The 14,272-nt window shown below is 34.6% G+C and overlaps 1 protein-coding gene across 5 annotated transcripts in view; it reads right to left on the bottom strand.

The window, feature by feature from the left end:
* Window positions 1–14,272, bottom strand: part of spata17 (spermatogenesis associated 17) — a 327,736-nt gene that overhangs the window by 264,950 nt on the left and 48,514 nt on the right. For 3 of the 5 annotated variants that reach the window (XM_069931278.1, XM_069931274.1, XM_069931275.1), the window contains exon 3: window positions 1,965–2,046. In XM_069931278.1, coding sequence (XP_069787379.1) covers window positions 1,965–2,046 — 82 coding nt within the window. Of the gene's footprint in view, window positions 1–1,964; window positions 2,047–5,173; window positions 5,213–14,272 lie in introns of all 5 variants that reach the window. The other 2 variants (XM_069931276.1, XM_069931277.1) reach the window with 1 other exon arrangement.

Genomic DNA, 14,272 nt, shown 5'->3' on the forward strand with positions numbered 1-14,272 from the left:
ATTACTACAATGTGGTCAGTTCACTTGACCAGGAAACAGCAGGCCAAATCATCGACTTCCAGTTATGGACAGTTACTAGACAATCAAGGAGCTCCCGATCTGTATTTTTGGGCTTGCCTGCCGTGAGGGTGCAGCGTGGTTGCTCCACATGGATGGCCTAGACAAGCACACGCCATCAGCCTTAATGAATGAGATGCTGGCACTAGCATATGGCCAAAAGCCATGTTTACTGTTTGAAGAAATCTTTCTCAAGTAGATGCCAGAAGATATCCGCCTCCTCATCGCTAATGAGGATTTCAGTGACCCACGGAAAGTAGAGGCCCGCACATATATCCTGTGACACACCAAGCAACATGGCAGGGCCTCCTTTGACCAAGTTGCTGCATCATGACTGAGCTGGCCAACACTCTTTGGCATATTACATCTTCCACTATGAAGACCAAAACAAAATAGTTGACCTTGGCCATTTCTGTACTACCCATCATTAATTTTCCCTTATCAAATCTAAGCAAACTATATCTACATTAACCACTTTTTTCCCACATTATACATTTATGATAACTTTTGTTCTCCACTCTTATGCTCTGTGGTTGTTTACTTTCATAATCCATCTTTCCTTCAATTATTGTTTGCTTAATGTTTTTTTAATGTTTTCCCAATCAACTCTTTTCCCATGAGTCTTGGCTCTTTTGTAATGCATCAACTTTTACTTTAATGCCATCTTTTATTTCCTTAGTTATCCATAGATGACTATTCCTACCCTTACTTTCCTTGATTTTAAATGCAATCAACTTTTGTTCAGCATTGTGAAAATACTCTGAAAATATTCCTCTGTTTCTCAACCAACCCACCACATGGTCTGTATTCCCAGTCTATGTTAGCCAACTCCTTCCTCATCCATTGTTGCCCCCTTTATTTAGGCACAAGTTACCCCATCTGCATTAGAAGTTCAACCATACTGGGATCACTCTTTCTGAGAGGAACTCTAACTTTGAGATCACAAATTATATATGTATATTTGGGTATATCTACCTGTACCCAACCAAAGAAACTTGCAAGAATTCAACATTAAACAGATCCATATCTAAGATAGCTTGTGCCCTGTTTTGTCACACATTGAAGAAAATTATAATGGATGCACTCCCTGAATTCCTCCTCGAGGCTGCCTTAATAATCTTGATTTGGCCAATCAATATGTAGGTTAAAGTCCCCCACGGCAACTGCCATTCCATTCCTACATGAATCAGCTTTTTTTTGCTCCTTGTCTATGCTGCCATAATGTCATTATTTGGTGGCCTACAGACTACTCCCTTACCTAATCTCTAAACAGATCAAGACCACATTTTGCTCCTGACAACCTATATCAATTCTCATTGGTGGCCTGATCTCATTAAAAAGCATGACCTCACCAGCCTTGGATTCCTGCCTATGCTTCCAAATTATTTGCTATCCCTGAATATGTAAGTTTCAGTTATCTCTACAATGCAATCATGATTCAACAATGCCAACTAAATCATACCCACTTGTACTGATAAATGCTATAAACATAATTAATCTTGTTTTTGAATGTTAAGGGCATTCAGGTAAAATGCCATTACTCTCATTGTCTTTTTAGAATCCAGTTGCAAAGTGTGGTTTGGATTTTTATTTTCCTACCCTTCACTTTTACTTTAATATTTTCTAACTGTTGCTTCACTCTCTATTTTACTTCCTTCTCCCTTTCCACATAAATTCCCTTCATCCTTCCCTATAATTTTAAACACACAGGGGCTGTCTTAGTTTTGCCTTCATCTGCCTTTATTTCTTTTCCAATTTAACATTTTAGGACATCTAAATATTCATGAAAAATGTAGTCCACACCATACAAACTATAAATATTTCAATGAATGAGCACACAACTCTTTCAATCGATCTCTGTAAAGAGCTAAATCAATTACAATTGCCTTATAAAATGAAAGTCTTACCTGCACCATGGATCTGAAACACACCCGACTTTGAAATCCTCGCCATGTTTTCTGAATGATGATTGCCATTTTCTTGAGGTATCTTTTAAAGTAAACATAATTAACATGAAAATTTATCTGAAATTTAGCTTCTGTATGTTAGAAATAGAAGTACCTTTAAAGAAATTGCTCGAGACAAAAATTGAGAACAAAGAACATTTATTACTACAACAATGCAAAGTTGGGTGCTTCCCCTTACCCTGGGAATACACACATACACTGGGGCTCACCCAACTTTTATACAGTTGATTTCAGTATAGGAATACCCTCCCCCTTACATTCTTCTGCCTCCTGCTGGAGAGGTTTGGCATTAGGCAATCCTGCCTGCCTACGTGCAATTTCAGTACACTTGGAGGACCAGGGGGTATCCTGTGGGTGTCCCATCATGTCATTGTCCTTATTCACACCTTCCTGATTCTCGGGGCTACAATCTCTTGGTATGCGGAGTTGACTCATTCTATCTAGGGTTGGCTAATTTCATATGTATAAATCTGTGTAAGGTTAGCTAATTAGATATGTAGGACTTGGTACTTCTGTCCAGGGCTAGGAGACCCTTATCTGATCCAGACTACCTCAACTTCCTACATTCTATTGTTCCTTACCACTCCTTATCTTAGTCTTATGGTCTTGTCACAAAGAGTAGAAGATTCTTATGTTAATCGTGCTGACTCTGCTTTCCTGCATCCTAACCCCCAAGCTTATCCTGTTTGTACTGGTTACAGCCATTAACTGATGAACTTTAGTTTCTTCCATGTTCATAATTTTAGATCAATTTTCCCATCTCTCACATGTATATGATGTATGAATCTAATTTTTCCTATCACTCCAGGAAGTACATGATGTGCACTCACATCACAAATTCAATAGTGATCTACCTATACCCAACCAAAGCAACTTCCAAGAATTCAAACAGGATTGATCAACCTGCATTTCTTGCCTATCTGTCATTATGTTTCCTTAGAGAAGAGGATAAAATGCTTTTCTTTTATTTCCAGTTTCCTGCATAACTTAAAGAAATAACAAATTCAGATTTAGTGTCAGAGGACATACATGACATTACACACAACCCAGGGATTCTTTTTTTTTCATGTGGGTCAGGCAGAATTTCTAAATACTGGTAACTGTAAACTACTCAAGAAGAAGGAAATGTAAACAAAAGAAAATGTAAACAAACAAACTGAAAATACAGATAAACAAATATTCAGTCATAAATAATGAGCAAAGTAAGACTCCTTAAATGAGTTTCTGAATGAGTCCATTTTTCGGGAGTCTGAAGGTTGAGGGGTAGCAATTAACCACTGACCAAAAAATGATTGCACATGTGATTGGCACAAAATTAAGAGGCAGAATGATTCTGGAGCATACCTCAAATTTGCTCTCTGTGCAAGCTTTGTGGTTAAATGTATTATTTGTAGCAAAGTGAAAGATTCTGTGAGTGACAATTAAATCATAGGTGGGGGCTCCACCTACATAAAACCACAATGGCTTTCTTATAGCTTGAATTATCAAAGAGATTTTCCACTGCTAAATGGTTCCAATGTTCAAAGCCAATTAAACATAAAAAAGTGTAAACAATTTTTAAAAATCTGAATAAAAGTTAATATATTCAATTTAATTAAAACTATATTAAACCAAAATAAAAGTGTTTTTAAATATTGGAGCAACATCAGATTGGTGCAGATTGTGAAATTTATACAAACGAACAATTTCTATAAAATCTACCCAATATAGTAAGGAGGTCAGCTATTGAGTCTGTTTAGTCTCTTAGCTCACAAATTTTCATAAATCTCAAGTTTAATTGCAAATTATAGGGTGGATCCAATAGTCAACACACTCACTTCTGACCACTTGTTTCCACTATTTTCTCTACTGCAGTGGAGAACTGTTCAAGTCTGGAACTTACTGTAGCATTTCTCTATGGAGCTGGAAGCCAGTCATCAGAGTGACCCTTTGATGTATGGGAAGGGATAGTTTGGAAGGTTCAAAGAGCAATGATTCTGCACACAGGCTGAACACAGGAAGGATCTTTATTAAAGCACACATATGGGGATCGCAACAGGGATATCACACACTAATACTCTCAATCACAAAACATAGTATAATCACTCAATCTATCAATACTAGCAGCTGCTCACATTCATACAAACACAATACAACTCAGTCACATTGAACTTAACACTACGAACACTAGCAACTATGTACAGACTTACAAACACAGTACAATTCAGGCATACAAGATTTAATACTAGCAAATGTGTACAGACTTATAACAACCAAGAATTACAATACGTTACTTCCTGTTCCTTGTCTAACATGGGCACAGGTCCAATGCTATCTAACAGCTCCAATCCCTGTGTAGTGCCACTTTACCAACTACTCCTCCAGCATTGTCCATAGTTCATGATCTGGAGTGGAGTAGCGTTTGTCTCAGGACCGAAGAGCAAAGAGAAGGAGCTGCTCCATGTGATGAACTTTGTAGTATAATAAGCTGGAGGGTTTGTTCCAGGTAATCACTAACATAGAAACATAGAAGATAGGAGCAGGAGTAGTAGGTCGTTCGACCCTTCGAGCCTGCTCCGCCATTCAACGAGATTATGGCTGATCTTAAAGTTCAGTACCCCGTCCCCGCCTTCTCTCCTAACCTTTAATACCCTTATACTGAAGAAATATATCTAATTCCCTCTTAAATATATTTAATGAACCTGCCTCCACTGCCCTCTGTGGCAATGAATTCCACAGATTCACCACCCTTTGGGTAAAGAAATTCCTCCTCATCTTGGTCCTAAATGGTTTGCCTATTATCCTCAAACCATGGCCCCGGGTTCTGGATTTCCCCATCATTGGAAACATCCTATCTGCATCCACTCTGTCCAGTCCTGCCAGAATTTTATATGTCTCTATGAGATCCCCTCTCAATCTTCTAAACTCCAGCGAGTACAATCCCAATTTGCGCAATCTAGGTGATTGAAGGGGCCAGTGGTCAGGTGTGCACTAAAGGGTGGGCAGAGTCCAACACTGATGGGGAAATATGCGACTTCCGACTATGTTCCAAACAGCGAGGTCACCGAACCCTCCACAATCTCATCAAGTTCCAGATGGACAGGTCACATGACCCTCTACTATCCCACCAGGTTCCAGTCAGAGAAGTCACAAGACTTTGAAATCCTCACCATGTTTTCTGAATGTTGATTGCCATTTTCTTGAGGTATCTTAAAGTAAACAAAATTAAACAATCCATCACAACCCACTCTATACCCTTCACAATATTTTGTTGAAAATTTTGAAAGCCTTTTAAAGTTTGACTTCAGCATCTAAGTTTCTTTTGTAATTTTATAATTTTATTCTCCAATCTTTTTCTATGCCACACAGTCTTCTTGGTTGAAAGCACAGGGTGAAAACTATAACCAAGAGGTTTGATAGTTTGAATAATGAAGGTCTATTTTCTTTTGTTAGGGAGTGAGTGATAAGGGGTCATCAATTTAAAAATGTGATTAAAAGTGAGGAGGGAAAGCTTAAGGGAAATTTCTTCACATTCTTTAAATCATTGAAGCATGGAATGGTTGCTGCAGGGAATAATTTAGCAAAAGATCATTGCACCTTTTAAAAGAAAACAAAATTTATGTTTGAAACAGACAAAAAACAGCAAGGATTTTAGGTCAAAGAAGAGAGTTTGGACTAGATTTTGATTATTGTAGCAAATCAAAAATATGGTTGGCATTGGTAAAGGCATATTAACCTGTCACTTCTCTGTGAGCTGACAAATATTTAGGTTAAGGATCTGCCATAGAAAGTTAAGTGCTGCACAAATGGGAATCATGCTCTGCTGAATAAGAATTGGACATAGACTTTAATGGGGGGGGGGTGAAAGGTAGTAGGCATGCAAGAAGTCATGGTTGTGGGAAGGGGCCAAGGATGAAAGCTTAAGTACATTAAACTGGACATGGGTCAGGATTTAAGCACCAGACTGGTATCTGCTCAGGCAATTACACAACACTGAAGCAGAAGGTATTTAGGGAAATTCCAGTTAAATTTCTAATTTTTATTGGCAATCCATCACAAAAACACAAAAAAACATGGCATTATATCTTTTAAGTTTTGAAGATAAAAGAACAGAAATCTGTGAACTGCTGAGAGATATAATAACAATGGTTAAAAGGAATTTGGATAAAAGGTCCAAATAGGAAAGTGACTCAAGTATTCAGCTGAATAGGATTAGCATAATAAGGGATCACAGACACCATATAGAGCCTGCTTTGTATTTTCTGATCAATTTTGGGAGAAGATTATGAGTCTAGGTTGGAGAGGGCATGATTACTGGGTGATGACTTCATTCAAGGGGTTTAAAAAAAAAAGAGGGACATCACATGATGATGTACAGCCAGAATGTAGGAGTCTAGCTCTCTTGATAAAAAAATTTAAAAAGCGAAGAGACAGAGATTAAATTTATGATATTTTTTCCCTAAATAGACAGAGATTATCTTACAAACGTCACCCTTTGGGACTGCAACAAAAAAAATAAAACAAGAAAGGCCTAGCTTACAGATGGATATGGGTGCTGTGGTGTAGACTTCTGTCCGAGTCACAAGAACTTCAAAAGTGATGCAGCTGCACCAACCGGGGACAATGAGGCATGCGCAGATAGTGAAGGAAGGCAGCCTGTTTCAATCACTGTCTCTACAAGCTGATTTCATGTCAGCAGTTCAGGCCAGCGATGAAGAGGAAGAAGAACAAGATGAAGAAGAATCTCTTACTAAAGGAGGTATTAAATCTAAACTACCAATTTATTCTCACAAATTGAGTTCAGAAACTTTAATTATTATGACAAAGCTGAAACACGGAAGAGTAGATATCAGAAAATTAGATGAAAAAACTCAACATTTAAACTATAGTTAATAATTTGCTAAAAAAGATTTGGTGAAGTTGAAGACAGAGTTAAGAACATGGAATTTGATGTACAAATGGTTCAAGAAAGAATAGATAAAATAGAAAATTCAACTGATGCACTGGCTGCTGTTAATAAACAATTGTGGGAAAGAGTGGACTCTGGAAAATTTTAGAAGAAACAATATCAAAGTTTTCAGGTTTAAAGAAGGTGACAAAGGCGAGAATTTAATACCTTTATTGCAACATTGGATCACAGCAACCTTTGAACAGATTGAGATATAAGGAGATATTAAAATAGAGAGGGCTCAGAGAGTTCTAAGGCCATGACAATCACCAGATCAAAAACTGTGGACTATTTTGATGAAGTTTCTTCATTATCAAGTCAGGGATTTATTTTTTTTTAGAGCAAGCAGCAAAACAAGCCAAAGAAAGAAATCGTCCATTAGAATATCGTGGAAACAAGATTTTTTTAAAAACTTGACATCACTGTTGAAGAAAATTAAAGAATTTAACCTGGTCAAAATCACTGTGGAAATAAGGATACAGCATCATTATATGTCATCCTGCAACTCTTAAAATTTTTATACAAGGAAGATCAAATAAATTCTTCACAGACAACGGTTTGAAAAGCCAAGGAGTTGAGAGGAGAAAGGTAAAGGGGAGATGTGGTATAATGATGGTTAAAAATATAGTAATGAATAAAGTATTGAATCTTTTAAGTTTTAATGTTAATGGGCTTCACAATCCGGTGACAACAGAGTACACAGATGTTCTACTAGATATTTGTGAAGATATGACCAGAGACCAACGCAGTAAGCAGAAGTTTGAAAGTTCTTTTGAAATACAAATATAAATAAAGTTGATTAAGATTATATTAATCTGTCTTAAAGAAATGAACTGAAGTAAAAAAAAAAGTATTTGGGGAAGATGGAGAAAAATGGACTGACTTCTACTGAACCATATGTGCGTTTGTGGCTTTGGCCACTAACCATAAAGTAGAGGGGGGGTGGTGTTGTTGCACATTATTGTAACAACATTAATTGGTAGGGGGCGGTGTTTATTTACCTTCATTCTTCTATTTTCTTTCTATCTGTATTAGTTAGAGAAAACAGCCTAGATTCAAGATTTATAGTAGAATTGAAGAGCCAAGGAGTTGAGAGGAGATGTGGTATAATGATGGTTAAAAATATAGTAATGAATAAAGTATTGAATCTTTTAAGTTTTAATGTTAATGGGCTTCACAAGCCAGTGAAGAGGAAAGAGTATTGGCGCATATTAAGAAATTTAAGGTGGACATAGGATTTTACAAGAAACTCATTTAATTGAAAAAGAACATCAGAAGTTTAAAAAAAAGAGATTGGGTAGATTACGTGGCAGCTTCTTCATTTAATTCAAAGGTAGAGGGAGTAACTGCTTTAATAGACTTCTGACTAAAATGCTAAATATAATTACAGATCCTGTAGGTAGATATCATAAATTGTCAATTTTTTTTCAGAGCATTGGACGTTAATGAATATATATGCACCAAATGTGGATGATGATAAATTTATACAGGAAACTATTTTGAATTTAGCAAATACTAACAAAAAATATTTTAGTAGGAGGGGACTTCAATTTTTGTTTTGATCCAGTTCTAGGTAGGTCAACCAGAACTATAGTAAAGACAAAAGCACCATCATCAATGAAGGATCTAAATTTGGTAGATGCTTAGAGAAGACCTCATCCAAGAGAGAAGTATTATTTATTTTATTCTAATTGACATGATTCTTATTTTAGAAGATCTGCACAACTCCAAGGTACAATAAGTTGAATCTAAGGCAAGAATTTTATTGACCATTTTCCCTTGTTGTTGGCAATAACAATGGTGGATAGGCAATAATAGGTTTATAGATGAAGGTTTAAATCTATGCTATTAAAAAGTTAAGATATTTTGTGAATTTATTAGAAGACTCTTTTTTGAAATTAATTCTAATTCAGTTCCTAATAATTTTATTTATGGGATGCAATGAAAGTGTTTTTATATGGTCAAAAAGCAATAAGTTACTCTTTTAAAATTAAGGATTATTTGAAAGAATTAGAATAATTGGAGAAAGAGATAACAAATTTAGAAAAAAAAGTTTTACAGAGGCAAGTAACCGAAGATTAAAAAAGGATTCCTTATAAATAAAAAGCTTCAATATAATACTTTGCAAAAATACAGAACAAAGAAAGTGATTATGAGAACTATTCAGAAGTATTATAAATTAGGTGAAAGAGCACATTAAGTTTTAGCATGGGAATTAAAGACAGAACAAGTATAGAGAACAATTAATTCAACTTTAATTTCTTATAAACTGAGAAATTAATTATTTTAAACAATTTTATTTAAAGTTGAATAAGTCTGAATCTTTGAAAAATGAAAGCAATATAGACATTTTTAAAATCTCAAATTAATTTACTTAAATTAAGTTTGGATGACCAAAGAACGTTGGCTGCACTCTTTACAATGATTGAAGTTAGGGAAGCATTGGGAGAGGATGGTTTCTCACATGAATTTTACAAAGATTTTAAAGATTTATTAATTCTTCTATTTATGGAGGTGCTAGCTCAGGCAGATGAAACACATACATTGCTGAAATCTTTTAAAACAGCAATAATAAGTGATTTAAAAAAAGATAATTTTTAACCATCTTCATATAGACCTAGATCTTTGTTAAATGCAGATTATAAAATAATTGCAAAAATATTTCAAAATAGACTGGCAAAATTTATACTTAATTAATATGGATCAAAATGGATTTGTTAAAAAAAAAAGACAGTCAGCAGATAATATGATTAGATTGATGAGTATAATACATTTGGCACATAAAAGAGGAGCTTTGAGTGTTGCAATGGCCTTAGATGATGAAAAAGCCTTTGATTGATTAGAATGGGACTTTTTATTTAAAGTATTTGTCAAGTTTGAACTGGGACAGACATTTAACAATTGGATTAAAGCCTTATATAGTGGACCAAGAGCTAAGGTAGTAACAAATAGGCACATTTCAGACTCTTTTCAATTAACTAGATCCAGTAGACAAGGATATCCATTGTCATCAGTTTTATTTACCTTGGCAATAGAACCATTGGCAGAACTGATTAGGTCTGACTTGTATATTAAAAAGTATTAGAGTTGGCAGAGAGGAACATAAGATTAGTTTATTTGCAGATGATGTAATAATATACTTAACAGAACCAGAATCTTCATTACATAAATTATATTCAAGATTTAAAATAATATGGAATAGTATATGGTTATGAAGTAAACTGGGACAAAAATGAGATTATGCCTCTTATCACGGGTGATTATAAACAGTGTAAAAGAGAGGCTCAATTTAAATGACCAGTAAATGGAATAAAAATTTAAAGAACGTATATAAACCAAATTATAACCCTTTCCTTAAGAAAATTGATGAAGATTTAAGAAAATAGATGCAGTTACCTATAAGCTTATTGGGAAGAGTTAATTGAATATTTTTCCTCAGATACAATATTTTTCAAACACTGTCTATTTTTATTTCAGATTTTTTTTTCAGGAATTGAATAAATATGCAAGAAAGTTTCTTTGGTAGGGCAATATGTTGAGAGTTTCTTTAAAGAAATTAACTGAGAAATTTGAATTGGGAGATATGCAACTTCCAAATTTAAAATATTATTATAATGCAGCACAAATAGACTTTTTTGATTCTGTTTTTGAGGAGGGAGAAAAACCAGCATGGATTAAGATAGATGGATAAAATAGTGAAGACAATAACTGCAGATTTTATATATAAATGGGAGAATAGATTAATAATTGGAGATAGAGAAATACAATTATTGAAACAATTGATTAAAATATGGAATAGGGTACATTTTCAATTGAGAGCAAGAAATTATGGTATACCTAAAATGCCATTCATTCAAAGTAGGCTTATTCTTTTTACAATGAATAAAATACATTAATAATTGGTCTAGTAAAGTATTTAGGAGAATAGTGGACTGTTTTGAAGGGAGAAACTTGATGTAATTTGATCAATTGAAAGATAAATAGGGGATACAAAATAATATAAATGATCAATTAAAGCCATTCTTGAGGGATAAATTAGGTCTGACAATTTTACTGCCTGAAAGGAGAGATATAGAAAATTTGATCTGTAATAAATCTATTAAAAAATTATTTCAACTATGTATTCATTATTGCAAAAGAGAACGTGGAAATAAAACAGATCTAGGCAAAGATTGGGGAGAAAAATTGGTTAGAATTGTGTCGTGATAGTGTGACAAACATAATAAATGTTAGGTATGGATTGGTTCAATATAATTTTTTGCATCAATTAATCTTACTCCACAGAAATTAAATAAGTTGAAATCAGATTTTTCAGTTAAATTTTTTAGGTGTAATCAAGTGATAGGTACTTCTTTTACATTGCACTTGGGTCATATTCAAAATTGAGACCTTTTTGCACAGATTTAGTAGTATTTTTAAAACTAGTTCTAAAAGTTAAATTTCCTCAAGATCCAATGCTAACTGAGATTAGGCCAAAATTAAAATTTAATATGTTTCAAAAAGAATTTGTGAAAATTGCACTGGCAATTGCAAGAAAATGCATAGCAGTGTCATGGAAATCAGATACAAATTTGGGAATGAATAGATGGTATGCTGAAATACGTAGTGGTAAACCTCTTGAAAAAAATTATATACAATTTAAGAAATAAATATGATAATTTCTTTAAAAATTTAAGCTCGTATTTACATACTCTAGGTATTACATTTTGAAACTTAAAACCTTATCAACTCCTTGGTGTATATAGGTTTAGTATTCTAGAGGCAAAATTTGATGTAATTGATTGTAATTTTAGTTTTATTCTTCTATTTTCTTACTTTTCTATTTTGTATTCTATTAATTTCTGTCTTTCTGTTTTACCTTTTGGGGGTTATTATTTTAGAGGGAGGGTGTGGGAAGGGTTGGGGGCATAAGATAAAATACTATGTATTATTATTTAGATTTGAATGAAAGGTAATGCTGTATTTAGATATTAAGACATAATTAATTTAAATTAAATACTCAAAAAGAGGGGTTAGAAAAGAAAGGATGATTGGAAAGGTATGAATGTGTGCAAGGTGGGCAGGGAGGAGTGCAATGAAACAAATTAAAGGGGATCTATGCCAAGCAAAGTTGTCAGTGAAGTTTACTCAGGTAAAGTCTCTTTACTGGATTGCTCGGAGAGTGTTGAACAACAGAACCGTAAGATCTAATTTCAGTTGAAATAATGTAAAAAAAAAAATCATGTGCAAATACATACATATTATGGAAATGCACAATCTATACAAGAGCAAATTTTCAACTGGAAATGGACAAATTTCTGGTGTTCTCCCTAGTAATCAGGACCCAAAATCAATGAAAATGTTTCACAGGGGAAATAAACAAAAATCAATTTCCATGTGCGTAATGTTGAAAAATACAAGCACAATATGCTCAAATTTCTAAATTGCAAATTTCTGTCTTAATACCCCATCAATAAGCTTGAAATTCTTCTGAATTGACTAACAGCCTTGCTTGGCATAGATCTCCTTTGTTTTGTTGCACTCCTCCATGCCCACCTTGCACTCGTTCATACCTTTCAAATCATTCTCTTCCTTTCTTCTCTAATCCCTTTTATTTTTGAATATTTCATTTAAATTCAATACAATTCTTTTTTTTTTTTAACCAGGCAGAACACCAGAAATATGTCCAACCATTTCCAGTTGAAAATTGGGCTTATATAGATTGTGTATTTCCACAGTATGTTTGTATTTGCACATGATTTTTTTTTTTACATTATTTCAACTGAAATTAGTTCTTGTGGTTCTGTTGTTCAGCAATCCAGTAAAGAGGATTACCCTGAGCAAGCTTCACTGACAACCTTGCTTGGCAAAGTGTGACAGATTATGTTGTATTTTATTATGTATATAGATATGCTTTAAAGGAGATGAATTGTGTGGTTTTTAGTTAGGTCACACACAGATACAAACAGTACAAAACAGATCTCATTTAAAATTTTGGAGCTCTGCTCAAGCAAGACAGTCCAGGCTCCAAGTGCCTTTGAAAAAACTTTGAAGAATGTCCATAGAGACTTCACAAGTAGGTATTAATTGGACATGCTGTGGAGTGACGGATTGTTGTTTTGGAAAGCAACAGATGAACAAACTCGGAAGATTAAGTCCGGTGCTGCAGTCTGTTTGAATGCAGTTTGCTGTTCTAAGGGGGTCAAGTGGTTTTCTCTGAGAGAGAGAGAGAGAGAGAGAGAGAGAGAGAGAGAGAGAGAGAGAGAGAGAGAGAGAGAGAGAGAGAAAGAATTGAGTTCTACAATTTTACAGTTCAGCAGCAGCTGGGACTGGAACAGGACAAGCTGGCAAGCTTGTGGATAAAAAAAACATTTTGAAGATGGGTTGTGAGTTCTTAGTTTAGCCTGTTCCAAGCCCTCATGGTCCATACAAGAAGAGATGGCTGGCTCTATAATGTTTCACTTGAAATAAGGGAAACAAAAAGGAACTCTGTGATGATCTGAAAGAAAGTATTCACCTGGAAAAGCTTGATGGGGCAAGTTTTTTCAGCAAGACACTGAAGTGGCTGATCAGAAGGAATCAGTTGTGGGTGTCCATCAAGCAACAAATCTCTCTCTGAAAACCAACAAGAACCTTCCTGAGTGGTAACCATTTACCTTTCAAGTACCAAAGCCTGGTGAAGATTCACAAATATTAAATTCTGTGCACAGTATAAGGATTGCCTAATATCAGTGAACTTGGAGGTGTGAGAACTGAGATTTGACTGTGAAGTAAAGAACTTTTCTGAACTTACACACACATTACATAGTAACAAGTTTGATCCTGTTTTCATGTTTAAAGATACAATTTGTCTTGGTGAATTTCTATTGCTGCTGGGTTTTGGGGTTCTCTGGGCCCATATCAATAAATCTTCTTTAATTTTTTTGAATTCTTCAGAAATTTATTTGTAAATCTTTGTAGATGCTAATTAACCTAAATTATATTTTCAGTATTTGCTATTTTATTTGACTTGATCCTGGTATATGAATTTAAAATACAAATGAATTCTATAATTCAAGATTTCAAAACAGAGGTAGTTTATGAATGATGGTCAGCATTAACCTATTTGTACTGTGTTGTGAAGATCATCAGGTTTGGTGGGTTCACAGAGAGACAAATCTGGACACAAGGGTTACATTCACTCAACTTTTATTAACACATGAGAAACAAACAGGGGAGAATGTTAAACGGTACACAATCACTTAAGCAACAAATCAGCCATTCACCTCTGACATCAGTTAGACACCGACAACAGTAAACCTATATACAACCCTGCTCAAACACTATAAACAGGGACTTTCTG

This window comes from Narcine bancroftii, chromosome 4, assembly GCF_036971445.1.
Source record: "Narcine bancroftii isolate sNarBan1 chromosome 4, sNarBan1.hap1, whole genome shotgun sequence".
NCBI classification, from domain to species: Eukaryota; Metazoa; Chordata; class Chondrichthyes; order Torpediniformes; family Narcinidae; genus Narcine; species Narcine bancroftii.